The sequence below is a fragment of the Siphateles boraxobius genome, unplaced genomic scaffold (assembly GCF_051911475.1).
Source record: "Siphateles boraxobius isolate OS27281-9 unplaced genomic scaffold, OSU_SipBor_1 130, whole genome shotgun sequence".
In the NCBI taxonomy this organism is placed as follows: domain Eukaryota; kingdom Metazoa; phylum Chordata; class Actinopteri; order Cypriniformes; family Leuciscidae; genus Siphateles; species Siphateles boraxobius.
The window spans coordinates 11,346,340-11,364,507 of NW_027508734.1; the positions used below are offsets into that span (position 1 = coordinate 11,346,340).

The window sequence follows — 18,168 nt, forward strand, 5'->3', positions numbered from 1 at the left end:
AGTCACTGATTGGCTGTAGAGTCATCGCTGTTGCTGTCAACAGAAAAAAACATGGCGGCTCCCGTTAGATGCATGGCTGGATCCTCCAGCATAGGCAACACAACTAGTTTTCAGAAAAAAACCCGCAGCAAACTCGTTTCTATCCCTGGGACCAGACCGTCTGTACAGAACGGACAACTCTTACTGTCATCTGGCGTCAGCTCGCTTGACTACGTTATTGGTTTGTATAATTCACTCGGTTTATGCTCACTGTCAAGTGGATGTGTACTAAATTCATTTTTACATGCCTCTCTATCGTCTTCATATATACATAAATCATTCAGCATTAATACACTTTTGTTTGCACTACTGTCACACAGTCTCTGTTTTAAACGAGAAATGCCCTAATCCCATCAATCAAAATATCAGGGTATTTAATATATATATGTAAAAAAAAAACAGAAGAAACAGTAATATTGTGAAATATTATTACGATTTCAAATAATGGTTTTCTATTTTAATATACTTTAAAATATAGTTTATTTCTGTGATGCAAAGCTGCATTTTCTTCAGCCATTTCTTCAGTGTCACATGGTCCTTCAGAAATTATTCTAATATGCTGATTTATTATCAATGTTGTAAAAGTTGTGGTGCTTAATATTTTTTTATAACCTGTAATACTTTTTCAGGATTCTTTGATGAATAAAAAGACCAAATGTCCCCACAAGTAAAGTAAAACCTGAGATCACCTACATTTTGGGGACCAGCCAGCAGTCCCCACAAGGGAAATGGGTTAATAAACATACCAAATTATATATTTTTTGAAAATGCAGAAAGTTTTGTGTGATGGGTAGGTTTAGGGGTAGGGTTAGTGTGAAGGGAAGAACATACAGTTTGTACATTATTAAAATATTACTTCTAAGGAGAGTCCCCACAAAGATAACGAACCAGACGTGTGTGGTTGTCTGTGTGTGGACGCATGCAATAATGCTTAAAACTAGCTGGTATAATATGCAAAAGAATACAGTTATTTCATTGTAGGTGTATTTGCGCCTTTCTGATTAAGTTATGGATAAAAAAACACATTATTATATTATGTCATTAAAATATACACTTTTTTCCATAGGTGGTGGTCTGGCAGTTGGAACTCTGCTACTTGTGGGTAAGCAATGAAGCAATTTATTTATACTATCATGTCACGTCATGTCATTAGGTTGTTAAGAAATTCTTTTTCTGGCTATATTTTTTTCACTTAGCCACTGCCTTGCATGTCATAATGGCTAGTGAAGAGGGATTATTAAAAATAATGTTTTCATTAGATGTAGATTCATCTTTTCATGTTGCAGAGTACTGTACAGAGCCAGTGGAATTTAACAAAGAGTGCAAATAGTGTGTTTAGTTGCTAATGAAACTACAAATCTAATGATAGCTCATTAGATATGATGATATACCTCTGATTGCATGCAGACTGTTTTTTTTTAAGTCGGCATGAAACCTTGCGATATAAGTTGCAAGTCTTTTCTTCCCTATTTGGATGTACATCCTGGATTCTTGAACAAGAAAAAATGTAGGGCGGGTCTTGATTTTGTCCATTGGTAACTGGGTGGTGGTTTTCTATTGGATCTCATGTGAGTGACAGGCTGTCCCGCATTGATGCCAGTAAACACGTCATCATAGAAAAGAAGAGATGTCTATGCTAGAGGGAGGGGAAGTTATTTTGAGTACGGATTATGAGGGCACATTAATTAAAAAAAATAATGATGTGCACAGATAAATAATTTATAAAAAAATCCCATAAAAAATGGGATTCATGGTGACTTTAACAGCAGTTTAGAGTAGTTTGACAGAAGGTGTTTCTGTTGCTCCTCATCAGTATTATTAATTTATTTATTTTGACATAAGGTTAAGAAAGTTGCTTCCATTTGCTTTGCACTCTAGTATTTGACCAGCATATCGTTTTTTCCATTGAATAATTATTTCTTTTGATGTAGCTTATTATTTTCAAAACATATATTCATGAGGATCTCATATCTTTACATCCTAATTTCTATTCTTTGCATTCTTTTGTCCTTTTTTCACTTCATTGGAAGTGGATTGGTCATGGTCCTTTATGATCTATCGAGTCCTGTCTAGGTCACTTGCGTCCTCAACATGTGACCCACATGAAAGATACCACTGTTGTGTGTGTGAGAGAGAGATGTTTATTCTTTCTATAATAGAAGGAAATTATCTGCCTAAATGGTATGGTCTACTTTATCTATTATACAAATGATGTAAAAGAAGTTTATTTCATTTTCTTTCTTTCTTTCAGATGTTAACAAAGGTGAAGTGTGTAATTTTTGCATTACAAGTTGCACCAAACTGTTCCAAATGGCTCTTTTTTTAATTTATTTGAACACTCGTCCGACCTGCCATTGGTTGGTTAAATAGATAGTTCTGCCCCAAAATTACACAATTGGTTTAGCCAGTGTTGCTGTGTTGGGATGCAGAAATAAAAAACTGAAAACAGAAATATTTCAGTTATTTGTATGCCTTAGTTATTGTTGTCTTAGCATGCGTATTAAAGGGTTAGTTCACCCAAAAAAGAAAATTCTGTAGAATTTTGGGGAACTATCCCTTTAAGAAAGTATTTTAATAGTGAAATATAAAAACTTCACCTTTCAGATTAGGGTCCAATTTGTAAGCTATTTATGTTGAGTCAAATTGAGCTGTTATTATTTGATGCAACAGTAATAAAAGTAAATAAATAGTTGGTAGATGTGTCCCCAGAGGTTGCGCATTTAATCTAGATTTGTATTACCGGTTCCACTGTGAATCAGTGGGACTCAGACGGCAAACATATGGAGGCAGGAGGGCAGAAGTGTTGACCCAAATTTCCCCTGCAGCTTTGAGTGACTGACTCACACTCGCTGCACTCACAGACTCCCACTGCCTTACACACATGCTTAAAGCACGACTTGCATTATTCTTTCACCAAAAAAGGCGGCTTCTCTCTGCATCAGAAAAGATAGGAAGTCTGTAAATGCCCCACCTTTTGGGTTACGGATATGTGCCAGAGTCTCTACAGCAGAGATATGCACCCCCAACACATCTCATTCTGCCCCCGAAACACCCCCGCTAGGCTAATAGCACCCGCAGGTTTCATTTGTAAGGCGCCATAGAAACGCCACCACAATAGGCCCCATCTCGAGTGGGCCCATCTGGGTGTCTTTGTCGGGGCCGCTGAAAGCCACAAAGGCCTGCTGACCTAGAAACACATCAATAAGAAAGAGGGGAGTTCTTCCGATGACAAATTGAAGAGCTGAGGAATTTTTTTTTTCTTCCGTTGGTGATGGAATATGAGAGGCATCCCGGTTTGTAGGAAGAGTCGGGAAGAGGACAGGAAACCCCTCATTCTCTCCTGCTGTTGGAGGAATCCTTCAGAGGTCACACAGAGGCTTTAGACATGTGTGGGTTTGAGGGTGTTTGTTAGAGAGAATGGAAGGACGAAACTGTAAGTGTGAGCTGGAGAGGGAGAAGCAGATTGTCAGTGTTTCTTAGAGGCTATTACAGGAAGTCAGATTAACGGGGGTAGTGCGATGTGATGTAAAATGTGTATTTAAAAAGAAATATATAAAATATATAGCTTCTGTATAAGCCAATAAATTATTGACCAGTCAGATATGGTCAAAACCATTTTGCCACCCGATTTTTTTTTTATAAACAAAAAAATATTTTTTTTTATGTCAGCACTAAACAAATTGGGAAGCTGATTTGAAAGTTAATTTTCAATAAAAATATATATTTTTTAAAAACAAACACTCCATCGATCAGAGGAGGTCCAGGGTCAGTAAAACATTTTAAATACAGATTATTACTTTTTTTCCAGCAAGGATACATTAAGTTGACCAAATGGGACAGTAATTATTTTTTTGTGACAATTTCAAATAAATGCTGTTCTTGTTAACTTTCTATTTATTCAGAATCATGGCAAAAGATGTTTTTTTTTGTTTCCACAAAAATAGGCTACACAAAAGAAATGTTTCTTGCGCATCAAATCATCATATTAGAATGATTTCTGAAGGATCATGTGACACTGAAGACTTGAGTAACAATGCTTAAAATTCCTGCATCATAGGAATAAATTACATTTTAAAATAAAAGTTTTTCATTTAATTTGTTATTTTTAATTGTAATACTGCATTTTGATCAAATGAATTCAGCCTTGCTGAGCATGATAGAGTTCTTTAAAAAAAAACAAATTGTTTAGATTCTTAGACAAACTTTTGAATGGTAGTTTAACAGATAACATTTATGTAATTTACATAATATAATATTTCTATTTTCAGTTGGAGCAGGTCATTTTTTTCTGACATTTTTTTTTCTATTATTTATATAATATTCTATTATACTATATATATATAGTATTTTATTTTAGATTATTTTTATAGTATCATAGTATATTCTACAGTATATTGCTTTGCTATGAAAAATATTTACATAAAATCCCAGTGAATCATTTTTGAACTGATTCATTTTGAACCGTCCAAACAAACCAGCTTGCTAAAATTTTATTGGACTTTACAATGATTCAGTTGAGACACAATAGATATTTCAGATATGAGTGATTGATTATTGCCCACCAAGCAACTGCCACTGGAAGAAATTGGAAATGCTTACAAATAACTTTCTTCAGCTATTATAGACCTTCGTGGTGCTTTCAGGGTACTAATATGTACACATGTAATAATGTAAATAACAGTAATATTTATAATCATATAATCAATAATATATAATCAATAATATAATCTTCTCACTAAGAAAATGAAACATGTCTGCAGCTATGAGAATGTTTATCTCAGTACCTCAGAAAAACTAGTATCAACGGAATCGAATTTAGCAAATGTTTGTCTGTATAACTGTATCTGATGGAGATTTCATCATCACAAGGTTGAGGATAAAGTATAGTGTTGAAGAGTTTGTAGATAGATCAAGACAGATCAAGTACATTTCAGCTACAGGAGATATAACATGTCATATTCATACCTTTCATGTATGGTGTAGGTGCTGATGGGCTGACCATTAAATCCATTACAATCATACTGGCCTCTGATCCTTTGTCAGACGTCCCATTCGACATCTATGATAAAGTGGCTACAGTGTGTTTGCCATCAATAGCAGCCAGAATAAACAGTTGTTCTACTATTTCAACCACGTTTAGTGTTGTTTTTGTTCTCCATGTTGGGATATTTACAGTATCTGATCCGAATGTGACTCTCTGGCAATTCTTTTGTCATGACGCACGTCAAGAGGCACACCGCTCTTTGTTTTGGTGCAGTTTGGGTTGATGTATGTGGCATTGATGGTGATTTCTGTTCACAGAAGAGGACCGCTATGACAGCTACTCCCGCATGCTGCTCAAGTACTTCCTGGCGGAGGGAGTTGTGTGCGGACATGAACTCTTCCTGGCATCCGCCCGAGATCACCCTGATGAGATCATGCAGGTAAGAGCTAAATCAAATCAAGTGTTCACACTCGGCCCCTTGGACACTTTGGTCAAGTTTTTTGGTTCTGTGAAGTCTAAGTACATCAAAATGCATTATTTACAATCGTATTCTCCTTTTATAACTAGTACCTGGCCCTCAAAACAATAAACCTTGAGGAATCTGTGTGTCCTTACCAGTAAAATATTATTCTCAGCTTTGGCCGGGAGCCGTTTGACTGAACATGACACAGTGTCTGTATGTGTTATTATGACTCTGGCATAGTCTAATTCATGTATCTAACTTTTGGTCTATGGACTCTTTGAAACTGCTGTTTACTTTTGTTTATGAGTGTGTTTGGAATAGAATATCAAACAATATTTTTGCTGTGTATATTGGATGTATAGTCTGCATAGTATTTACATTTTACATGTATGCATTTGGTAGACGATTTTATCCAAAGCGACCTTTTATCCAGACTTACCCATGACCTTGGCGCTGCAAGCACCAACGCTCTACTGTTTGAGCTACAGGAAAGCTTGTATGCAAGTATGCAGGTTTCAATGCAAATATTCAGTATAGGATATACTTTGCTCATTCCAAGTCTATCCCACAATGCATGCAAATTGAGTTTGCATTGCCAATGTGTCAAATGATAAATTTTGAACATTGCTTCATTGTTTGAGCAGACTTTATTTTATTTTATTTATTCTGACATCATTTGCATCTTTTGTTTGCATTATTTGATCAGACATTTTATAATATTATATTTTGACTTCATTGACATATTTTCTTGCTTCATTATTGGATCAGACATTTAATTCACTGTTTTTTTTTTTTTTCAATGATCAGACATTTTTATTATTATTATTATTTATTTTATTTTGCAATAATTCACATCTTTTCTTGCTTTATAATTTGTTTGTCATGTCATGTTTTATTTATTTTAGTTCTTATTCTGTCTTATTTTAACATTATTTGCTTCTTTTCTTGCTTCACTATTTGATCAGACTTTTATTTTATTTTATTTTATTTGTTGCCTCATAGTCTTACTATGTGCATGTCACGGTATTTTTTAATTTATATAGTTGTCTTTTGCATACTGTTACAAGTATTGCATTTAAAAAAAAAGCATGCTAGGCTGTTCTCAATGCCAAGTTTATAGTCTGTAGCACTTTGAGGTTTGTCTAAAATGTAAAGTGCTTTACAAATAAAATGTATTCTTATTATTAAGTGTACCGTGTGCGTTAGGCAGTACACTAATATTCCATTCCAAACATAGGAAGTGTTTTCTCTCTCATCTCCTTCCCCATGTAAGACTGATACATGAATATTTTTGTGTGGGAGCTCAGGGAGTTACCTGTGAACGTTAACGAGTCTCACCTTAATGACAGTGGACAAGGAGTTCCTCTCTCGCTGGCCCCTGATTGGCCCCCAGTTAACACAAGCTTAATGAGGGCCTGTTGTTGCTCTTCAGACTCTGCCTGCATTGAGCTGTTATTTGTGAAACAGTCTCTGTTTTTTGTTATTGCAGTGTCTGTATGAATTTGCCCCTAAGGGAGACAATTCCCACCTTCATTTTGGCATTTTTTGGCATTAACGACAGTATCAACCCTGTTGTTTAAACAACAGCTTCTGAAGTGCTTGCACAATTTTGATGTGTTTGTTCATACTTTTGGCCTTGTTAAAACAGGTCACTTGACATTTATTTCCCTTTTCACAGGTGAGCTCTGGCCAAGACAGTGGCTTAAACAAGCTTTAGTCTATCTAGATACAGTGTAAAATAGATCAAATATTTGATTTGTTAAGTATGTAGCAATTTAGTTAATGAACTGGTTGATTAATGCTATTTTTAAATTTTTGGTTTCAAAAATGGGACAAAAATTGTTTCAGTTTTAAATCCCCCTATAAAGCTTTTAAGGTCACTTGCCATATTCAGATTGCATTTGTCAAATGTAAAATACGATAAACATTTTAGGAATCCGCTATTGTGGATTGTTATTTTTTGCTTTTTCATGTTCTTCTGTGTCTTAAATAAATGCATTTTTCAAAGAGAGAGATAAAATGTTGGGCAGGACTTGATTCTGTCCATTAGGAATTGATTGGATGATTGTGGTTTGCTATTGGTCGATCTCATGTGAGTGACAGGTTGTCCCGCCCTCGCGCCAGTATCATGTCGCTGCAAGAGGGAGGGGAAGTTATTTCAATTAAAGATTACGAGGACATGTGAATAAAAAAAAAAATGATGTGCACGGATAAATCATTAATAATAAATACTACAATGTTCCATAATGAAATAAGAATTTTCCATTTTCCTTTCATGGTAACTTTTAACTAATGTTGTTTTTTATATCTATTTTCTTAAATAGGAACTCCCATCTCCAATTATGGATGAAGTTGCCAGCCTGAAAATCAGTGAGGGTCAACCTCAACCGAGCGACCCAGAGAATCCAGACACAATGAAAATCGCCTGGCGCTACCAGAACCAACCCAGAGTTCAGGTAAAAGATCTGTTGGGAAGTGCTTTTATTCAGTAAAACATTGAGAAATCAACCACACACATCAACATAAACGTAATAGATGGCATTTGCTGAAATTATGTTTTAAATTGACAGCGCTATTTATAAAGAAGAGGTTCTCAACTGGTTTCGCCTCAGGTTCACATTAGACATCCAGTCACCACTTGATGTCTAATGTGAACCTGAAACGAAACCAGTTGAATAAAATTATAATACATGCAAATGCATTATAATTTTCAAAGTGTAAAAATGCATTATGGTTGGCACAATGTTATTTTTCATTGCTAATTCGGATTTGCATAGTTTTCTTAATGTTTTTTTTTTTTGAGAATGAATGCTGTCACACAACCTGTCTGTATAGCATCTGTCTTATTTGTCTAGATTTTATACCAAAATGCCATATAGTTTGATTGGACACACAACTTTCGATATCAACAACCAAAGAAATGGGAAGGATTTTCTCTTCATTTTTATTTTTAATTTTATTTGCATTTTCCTATTTACATTTACCATTTAGCATTGTTTAACCCTGCTTTCCGCAACCCTATCAGAACATGTATGAACCTGTGTCTCATTTTTGGGTTGCCACCAACTACTTTTATACCGGCTAAGGAAAGGGGGGTTGGGAAAAATAGTGTCCTATAATAAATATATCAATTCCTACCCACCCAGCACTGTGAATGGGCTTTCGCTGTTCTCGTTCACAGTTTAGGTGGATTACTCATGCTTAGCTGGTTATAGGTGGATTTAAAACCCGAGGAGACAGGAGGACATGGAGGTTCTATTCAGCCTCAAGCCTTTTACAATGGAACAGCAGCTTCCAGCTTCCAGCACCCCCAAATCCCTTCACAGCCCTCGCCGTGGCGTCCCCGTGCGCCTCTTTCTTCCGTTCGGAGAAAAGACCCCTCCCGCCAGCCCATAATCCAGATTGCTATGGAGATTAGGGGGACACCAGTGAGTCCCCAAAGATTTCACTCTTTCTGTCTGTTTTCTGACAACTTTTGCTCTTTCTCTTCCCTGCCCGCCCCCCCTCCCTCCCTCTCATTGGATATTCTTTCCATTCATCAAAGAATCCTGAAAAAAAACGATCTGAGTTTCCTCAGAAAAATGAAATGGCTGAATTGTTTTCACCATTGATTGCAAATCAGATATTAGAATGATTTCTGAAGGATAACAATGCTGAAAATTTAGCTTTGACATCTCATGAATAAATTACTTTTTAAAATAACTGTTTGCTATTTCAATATACATTTTAAATTGTAATAAAATTTCACAGTATTGGTGTTTTTGCTGTATTTTTGAGCAATAATAAATGCAGCATTGATGAGCATAAGAGACTTCTTTGAAAAACAATTTATAAATCGTCCTGACCCCAAACTTTTAAGAATAATGTACAAATATTACTCTTTCTCTTCCTTGACTTTCTTCCCTCTGCTTCTCATTGGATATTTCCAGTCTTATTTTCTTATTTCATCCTCTCCTTCCTCTTCCCCCCATCACCCTTTCTTCCTCCCTGTCTCAGAAGGGATACTTACCCTCCTTAACCTTTATCATACCTCTGTCCTCTTCACAAAGCACCAGTAAATCTACTAAGGGATTTGCATCCTAAACATAGAGCCTCCCCCTCGTTTCACGTTCTCAATGGAGACACCAGATCAAAGTTCAGGCAGTCAAAACCCATCCCGTAACGTTAAAGGGGTCGACCCGACCTGTCCACTAAACGAGGTTGAGTGCCAAGCCGTCAATTTTCGAAGGTGGTGCTGGAACACATAAGAGTTGCTGATCCAGATCAGGAGAAGATTAGGGGCTCACCTCACTGCTCGTTAGAAACTCCCAAAAATCCAGACCCCCTCACAACCTCAGGAATACGTCTGCCTGCGTACAACTGTGTTTTTCTAAGCCTAAGTGGTCAGTCTTGTCAGAAAGTCATTATGTTTTCAATTGCTTAACGAATACTCTGGGTTTCTTACAGTTTAACAATTGTTAAATGTATGAATGGTTAAATAGCACTTTATTATGTACTATTGTACACCTTAAATGCTTTACAATCATTTCAGGGGAAAATTATCATGAATGAGGAAAAACATGACTGTAAATTGGTTCAAAGAGAGTATAAAAATAACTTCATGTCACTTACTTCACTTACATTGAAAAAATTAAGTTACGGGAACTTGACAATTCCATATTACTTAATTTTTTCGATTAAGCATGAAGTTTATTTACTTAATTTTTTAGGCAATGGGTTTCCTCAAAAAGTTAAGTCAACTGATTACTTTTTACAGTGTAATTAATAGCAATTTTATAGTATTTTAAAATAAACCACTAGAAAATATTTTTTTTCTTTCTTTGTTTATAGACTGCATTGGCGTCCTCATTGAGGTTTGGTCATTACTATGACGTATCCAAGACCATGGAGCCTGAGCTACAGCAAAAAGCCAAATGCCACAGTTTTTATCAGCTACAGGAAACACCAGTAACCACAGGATCAAGGTAACTAAGGCCATGTTCACACACCAGAAGAATTGGGTGTTTTAGGTGTTTTAGTTTTAGTCCTTAATACTGTTACATCCACACACAGCTACGTTATTTACGGGAGTGACAACCACATCCTGTAACCAAACTAACACCTGTAAATTTTCCGGACTCAGAACCGCATTGTCGGAAAAACCCGAGCTGTGTGAACTGAACCGGTGTATTTTCGTTAACCTCGACGCAGATATGAGCTGTGTGTTATCTGAAGCTTTTAGATCCAGTCACTGTTCTCCACTGGAGATGCTCACATCAGTTTTGTGTTCTACGCATGATTTTATGGGGCAAATTCCAAAATGCGTTTTTGCACCCTTGAAGGGTACTTCGGGAAGGGGACGCCATTTGTAGGGCTTTCCAAATGAAAGTGAGTAGCTGAATCTCTTAATGAAGGGCCCTTCCACAAGTGCTTTAGCGAAGGGATCATGCAATAGTCAATTCAAGGAAGTCATTTAATCATTCATGGTCATGTGACCCAGGGAGATTCATTTTAAATCTAGATATATTTTGGTAGAGTTGGAGTTAATGAAGTTGTTTCCTTGTGATGTATTACACACATTTTCGTCATTCAATTCATATTAAAGGGATAGTTTCTGAATTTCTAAATACTGTCATTAATCACTCACTCTCTTGTCACGACACGTTTGAGCTTCTGCAAGAACCAATAAGGTTCCTTCTCGTGTTATCCAGCACGATTGATCGTCCACCAGAACCAATGAGGTTTGTTCTCACCCGTCAAGCAGGCTCGGTTGAGCTTCTGTTTATGTTCGCTTATCAATATTTAAATGTGAATAAAAGCCTAAATCAAATCTGTTCATCATATAAAGCATTTGCGTCTGTTCAGAAAATTTGGACTAACCGCTTAATTCTTATGGATTTAGTTTTATGATCTCTTTATGAACTTTTTGAAGCTTTAAAGTGGTAGTTGCGTAGCTGTCAATGGAGGGACAGAAAGCTCTCAGATTTCATCAAAAATATCTTCATTTTTGTTCCAATGATGAACGAAAGTCTTGCAGGTTTGGAACGCCATCAGGGATAGTAATTAATGACAGAACTTTCATTTTTGGGTGACCTAAACACATTTTTTTCACGTATTTTATCATTTATTGGTATCATATTAACAGCAATGATAAGTTATTCCTGTTGTCGCTGCTTAGCTTTGTCGTGGTAACATTCCATGGGAAGCTAATGATGACATGGTCTTTCATTGCTTCCTTCACCAAGTGCGTTCCAAATGGCTTCATTATGACAGACAGTTGCCCTGCTCCCTCCAAAGTCCCCACTTCAAGGGCTCTGACCTTCGGAGTCAATAGGGCATAGGGATGCTCACATGGACGTCACCATCTTTGAGATTAACATCTAATACTAGTCTGATTGAATATCTATGTTGAGTATCAAAATGTATGTTTAGTTATGGCCAATATTCAAAATAGGATAACCTGAAAATGTGAGTTATTCCAGGAATATACCAGCTTTGAAAAGCATTGACATTCTGTTTGCCAAGATAGTACACTGCCTTTTATAACCATGGGGACCCCAAGATTTTTTTATGAATTTTATTTTTAAAGAAGCCTTTTATGCTGATCAAGAATACAGAAATGTTGTGAAGTATTATTACAATTTTAAAATAACTATTTTCTATTGTATTGACCCCAAACTTTTTAATGGGAGTGTGTGTATGTCATCTTCAGAGCATCAGACAACCGAGCGATATGTGGTATGAAGTTTAAAAGGATCAAGTAGGAATATTCAACATTCAAATTTAAATGGATCTGCCTGTCCTGCGTAAATATCTAAATTGCCCTGATAGTGCTTTTATTATTACTCGTGGAAGTTCATAAAAGAATGCTTATGATTAGGGACAGCTTAACCAAACATTATAACTGAACACACACAGCCTTTTGCACTTATCTTTCATATAGGTCCTTACTTCTAGTATGATAAGTGCGCTAAGTATCGTCACATATCTCCAAGAAGAAAATGCTTTCTCAATGCTGATGTCATGTTTCTGAGGAACACGTCTGCAATTTGATTTTATGATGGGTGTTCAGCCTAATAAAAGTTTTCATAGAAACGTCTCTGTACTTCCAGGTCTTTGCTAGCGCTGCTAGAGACAGGGTTGAGTCTTCAATGGTGTTTGCAATGCGGTTGTTTTATGGTTGCGAGGGGTGCCCGTGTAGAGGAGGCAGGAGCTTTGGTTGCATTAAAGTCTACGGCATGGCCACAGTGCAAACAAATCAATCTGGAGCCCCTGCTTCATGGAGCCCTCTCTCTGCTTTTTATGTCCGCAAACAGAGAGGTCTTCTAATTGTTTATCTGCATAACAGCACCATAGTGAAGGGGCCGTGTTCCCAAGCCTATGTTTACTCGCATCCGTAAATGTGTTCCTGTCTGGCGATACTGTGTCCGCAGAACAGCTTGTGCCGTGGTAGCAACATGATGGATGCCGTGGCCTACGTAGGTGTTGCTTTTGGAATTTTGCCGTCATTCCTTCCTCCATGTTCAGTTTATTACGATTTTATGACGTGTTATAATGCAATCATAAAGCTTTTACCCATTAGCTCTTTTAGAACACCTTTTAGATGTGTCTTCGTACCATAGGAACACCAATAGACGTTATTCCTAGTACATATATTTGATGAAGAGTTTGTAGTCTTCTAGTCGTCATGTAATTTCCAACCCAGGTTCATTGGAAAACCGTGCCAGTGGCTACTTTTCTGCAAAATGATATTACGTCGCATGTTTTGTGTGAATGTTGAAAATGTTATTACGTTGGTCGTTGTCCGTATTGCGGCAGCTTGGAAATTAAATGAAGGTTAATCGCATTTGAAAATGACGTGCCACCTACACCAAATACTAAAAAGTGCATACAAATGTATAAAAATGCTGAAGCAACCATGCCATTTTAGCTTGTGTCTTTGAACTCTTTTATCGTGACTGGGGTTTCACGGTACTCGTACCGGAGCATTTGCAATGCTGCACCAGGTTAGTTAATGAGCAAGTTTACTATGTCAGAAAAGCCATACATGGAGCTGATTATGTGTTGCAAATGTAAAATGCGTTAGCTTATAAATCCTGCACTATGGTAAAGGTGTTTTAAGTAATAACCAGGGCTTGACAACCCACCAAATGCGGGTGGATTTCAGCAGTGGCGTGTAACAGTCACTCCAACTTGCCACTTTGACGGGTTGAATTTTATTTATAATATATACATTTTTCAATTGTAGTCTTTAAAAAATGCATCTGAAATAATAAAATAAGTGCAATGTAGTGTACATATCAATACTGAAATACTTATGAAACTAATTTTCTGCAGAATAAATACACAATAAGTGTAGAAAGCTGTGCTTTCTCGTTCTCTCATCTCTCCGACAGTGAGTTGAAACACAAACCCACCTCTCCTTACTCACATTTGCTCCAAATGATTGTTGTTGGTGTTACAGGGCTTGAATTCCGGTGGGGATTGTGTGTATTGTGCATAATTTTAGTCATTCCTGCAGATTTTTGTGCTCACACTCACAGTGTGGCACATAAAGCCATCTTGTGTTCGTTTTCGCTTCCTTATTGCACTTAAACAGTCAAGTACACGCAAAATAATGTGAAAATGCCGGTCTTGGTGAGTATTCACGTAAACAGTCAGTAAAGTTTTAATTGAATGTAATCAGAGTTGAGAAAGAAAATGCATACAGCATAATGGCTCCATGCTTCAGGTATTAAAGTGACAGCAGCCTAATATACCTGCTGCCAAATTATGAGATAATATAATAAAAAATATCTAAATGGCAGTTTTTCCTCATGCAATTGATGTCAAAATTGGGGCCGGTGAAAATACTGAGTGGCTAGCAGCTTTGGAAAACCACTAGTATTGTGCAAGGAACTGCATGAAAATTCTTAATTGATCGATAATCTACCCCTATAATCATAATTTGTGTGAATAGGGATAAGCTTTGTTTTACGGCCACTGTTTATTTCAAAAGGAACTGTTGTGAATTGTTTGTATAGGTAAGTTTTTTGGAGTTTGTCTGAAAATGATGATAGAGGCACATTTTGCAATGAGCCTATGTTGGTAATTTTGCTATAAAGCACCAATTGGGACTGATGTCGAAAACTGCTTCATATCCATTTCGGAGAAATCAATTAATCAGCAAGCTTAAACGACTACTAAATGTCTTGAGATACAAAAAAAACCTCTCATTGTCTTTCTGTGTTTCACAGCTCATAGAATAAAAAGCCCCATGCCGTTTCCAGACTGTTAAATCGCTCCGTTTCACTACGTGGCGTAATTGGCACAAATTGCTCTCCAGGTGAAAGCGGAGCCTGTTGTTTAAGACGGATGCTACCTCTGGTCCCCCTCGCGCTCACATCACTGTGATCTTAATTAGCTCACCTGTCGGCCTTTATCCTCCACGGACGGCACCTTAAGCGATCACGCTCCGCTGGGCTGCTGTGTCTCAGACACAATGGGGGCGGGTCTTCTTTTGATTACCACCACCCCCACATCTCCAGGTCTTAATCAAAAGAGGGAAACACGTGTTTCACCCCATTAAGGAGCAAATCAGTCAGTTGGGATCAGAGCGTGATATTGTACACTATTGTTCAAAAGTTTGGGTTCAGTAAGATTTTTTTCTAAAAGAAATGAAATTGATCAAAAGTGACTAAATGTATAATGTTACAAAAGATTTCCATTTCAAATAAATGCTATTCTTTTGAGCTTTCTATTTATCAAAGAATCCTAAAAAAACCTGTCATACACTAAGCATGATAAATATTAGCAGAACAACTGCTTAATAGTTTCTTGAACAGCAAATCATCATATTAGAATGATTTCTGAAGGATCATGTGACACTGAAGACTGGAGTGCTGAAAATTCAGCTTTGACATCACATGAATAAAATATTCATATATTAAAATAGAGAACAGTTATTTTAAATTGTAATAATATTTCAAATATGTTTTTTATTGTATTTTTAATGAATAAAATGCAGTTTTAGTGAGCATAATAGATTTATTTCAAAAACATTAAAAAAAATATTACCAAACCCAAACTTTTGAACTGTAGTGTATGTGCGCGGATGGAAGACTAAACATGTAACATGATGTTTTAGTTTTATCATCAATTCTATCAACAGCATTTGTGGCCCAATGTTGATTACCACAGAAAATAGTTTTGAAACTTTGAGACTTAAACGTAAGGAGTTAGCATGAGACTGTCATAACACTGCTTTTTTCTGTGCAGTTATAATAAGAAAGTAATAAATTTCTAGTCATATCATAGCCATGTAAAGCCGATATACCCTGTAACTTTCACATGATATTTATCAAATGCAAAATTTGGTAGTCCCACGTCTAAAATCACGATAAACATCTTTCCGGCACAAAGAACTCACAGTATTTCATTCAAGTGCTTTTATCAAATGTAAAATGAGCTTCATTTTTGCTTTTAAAAGCAAATTATTATTATTTTTTTTAACTGGTGGGCTCAATTCAATTTCAGAATGAGTTTCTGTGGACATTTGTTGGCATTATGCAATAGATGCTGTTTTTGAGCGAGTCCTTTTAAACAACCGAAAGGCAGTGACGGGCCTGGAGGTGGCTGTTTTAGATCCAGTTCTCAATCTTTGAGTAATTGATGGCTATCATAGCTTCATGCAGAGAGGCACAGTGTGGTCATTACAACATGTCGTGAGCCAGAATGAGAGGGAAAGCCTGAAATGATTGACTGAAGTGACAGAATGAAAGAGGCGTGTGTGTGTGTGTGTGTGTGTGTGTGTGTGTGTGTGTGTGTGTGTGTGTGTGTGTGTGTGTGTGTGTGTGTGTGTGTGTGTGTGTGTGTGTGTGTGTGTGTGTGTGTGTGTGTGTGTGTGTGTGTGTGTGTGTGTGTGTGTGTGTGTGTGTGTGTGTGTGTGTGTTAATATAGATATAGTATATGTACCGTATGTAAGTTCACACAGAGAAGACATTTTAACATTAGTCAACTAACAAGTGTCCAAATACGTTTGTCTTCATTTTGAACAGTTGGTTAATGTCTTTACTGAATAATTGTTAAAAAAAGTTTTTGGTTTTTGTTTATCTTAATGACCCCAAACTTTACTAATCTTTACTTTCAACAGTAGTGTGTCTATTGTTGAATAATTTTAAACTTTTTTTTTTTGTATTATTTTGTAAACTTATTTTTGTAACATGTTTTGCTTGAAAGATGTGCCAATATGCTAACCTTCCTTCAAATAAATGCCACATGGTTTGGTGACATCTAATGCATTTTCATTCATGCAATTTAAAGTGTAACTAGAGGGTCTAAAAAGTAAAGACAGAATGTGCAACTTAGAGCAGGTCAACTGTTTTGACCTTCCTTGTTAGGAGTTGCACATCTTACCCCTGATTTAACATAGAAGCGCTGTGTCACTGGGATCAGAAGCACTGTCCCGTTAACAGACTCACCGCAGACCTCAGGGGGAGTGCCCCGAGCTGACGGAGGTGCCAAAGTGTTTAATTAATTTCATTTCATTTCATTTGATTTAATTAGTGATGTATTTCCTTGCATCTACATGTACCGGTTGGTTGCCAGGGTTACTGCCGATGTCAACAGGCTTTTGTGATACCGAAGCAAATCCCGCTTTATGTTGGCAGCATATGCCACCGCTATGAGTGGTTTTAATTGAAGTGGCCACAGGTATCATCAACTTTCGACCTGAAGCCATAATCATAATCATTCACATTCAAGCACTTTGCTGAAATTAAACCCTTGCTTGAAAATAAGTAAAATAACAGATAGATTGAAGCACTCTTTTGCTTGTACATGCACCTTTGCAACTTTTAAACGTTTCTTATGATAATGGGATTGCATTTTGCACTTACTAATTATTACTCTTCTAATTTTTTTTGGTCTGTAATGTGTTTTAATGTTTTTAAAATAAGTCTCTTATGCTTAACAAAGCTGCATTTATTTGATCAAAAATACAGTGCAATAATATTTCAGAATATTTAGAATTATTTAATTTAAATAACAGTTTTCTATTTGAATATATTTTAAAATGTAATTTATTGACGCATTGATGAAAGCTGAATTTTCAGCATCATTCCTCCAGTCTTCAGTGTCACATGATCCTTCAGAAATCATTCTAATATGCTGATTTGCAGCTCAAGAAACATTTATTAGTAGTAGTAGTAGTAGTATTATCAATGTTGCAAAAAGCTTTATATGTTTGTGGAAACTGTGATTTTTTTTTTCAGGATTCTTTGATGAATAGATTCCAACATTTATTTAAATAGATATATTTTGTAACATTATAAATGTATTTTCGGTAATGTGCACATTGATGATGGAGATTTTATAATAATTATTTGATATTCTAAATTGCATTCATGCCAAAGTTATGTCAGTCAAAGTCTCCATGAAGCTATAGGTTTTCTGGGTGAATGCTAGTGTTTTTTGGGTGGTTACTTTTGACTAGCTTTTGGTCTCTCTAACATCTTGTTCTTCTCTCATGTTCTCTCAGTCCGTTACCATCACCCTATCATGCTCTCCTGAAGTCTATCCAGACGGTCATCCGTAAGGAAGGGTTTGATGGATCCACAGCTCAGGTTGGTTACCATTTGTTTAGCTATTTGTTATTCTCTCTCTGTTGTTCTTTTGATCATGAACGTTTTAATGATTATGAACTTTTATCCAATATTTATGAATT

At 36.4% G+C, this 18,168-nt stretch overlaps 1 protein-coding gene across 2 annotated transcripts in view; it reads left to right on the forward strand.

Moving 5' to 3' along the window:
* Nucleotides 1–29: 29 nt before the first annotated feature.
* Nucleotides 30–18,168, forward strand: part of elp4 (elongator acetyltransferase complex subunit 4) — a 68,199-nt gene continuing 50,060 nt past the window's right edge. Inside the window, exons 1-6 of one of the 2 annotated variants that reach the window (XM_077227878.1) lie at nucleotides 30–220; nucleotides 1,106–1,141; nucleotides 5,341–5,462; nucleotides 7,811–7,942; nucleotides 10,317–10,450; nucleotides 17,983–18,067. In XM_077227878.1, the coding sequence (XP_077083993.1) occupies nucleotides 52–220; nucleotides 1,106–1,141; nucleotides 5,341–5,462; nucleotides 7,811–7,942; nucleotides 10,317–10,450; nucleotides 17,983–18,067 (678 nt within the window). In that variant the 5' untranslated portion in view covers nucleotides 30–51. The remainder of the gene's footprint in view (nucleotides 221–1,105; nucleotides 1,142–5,340; nucleotides 5,463–7,810; nucleotides 7,943–10,316; nucleotides 10,451–17,982; nucleotides 18,068–18,168) is intronic. The other variant, XM_077227879.1, reaches the window with a different exon arrangement.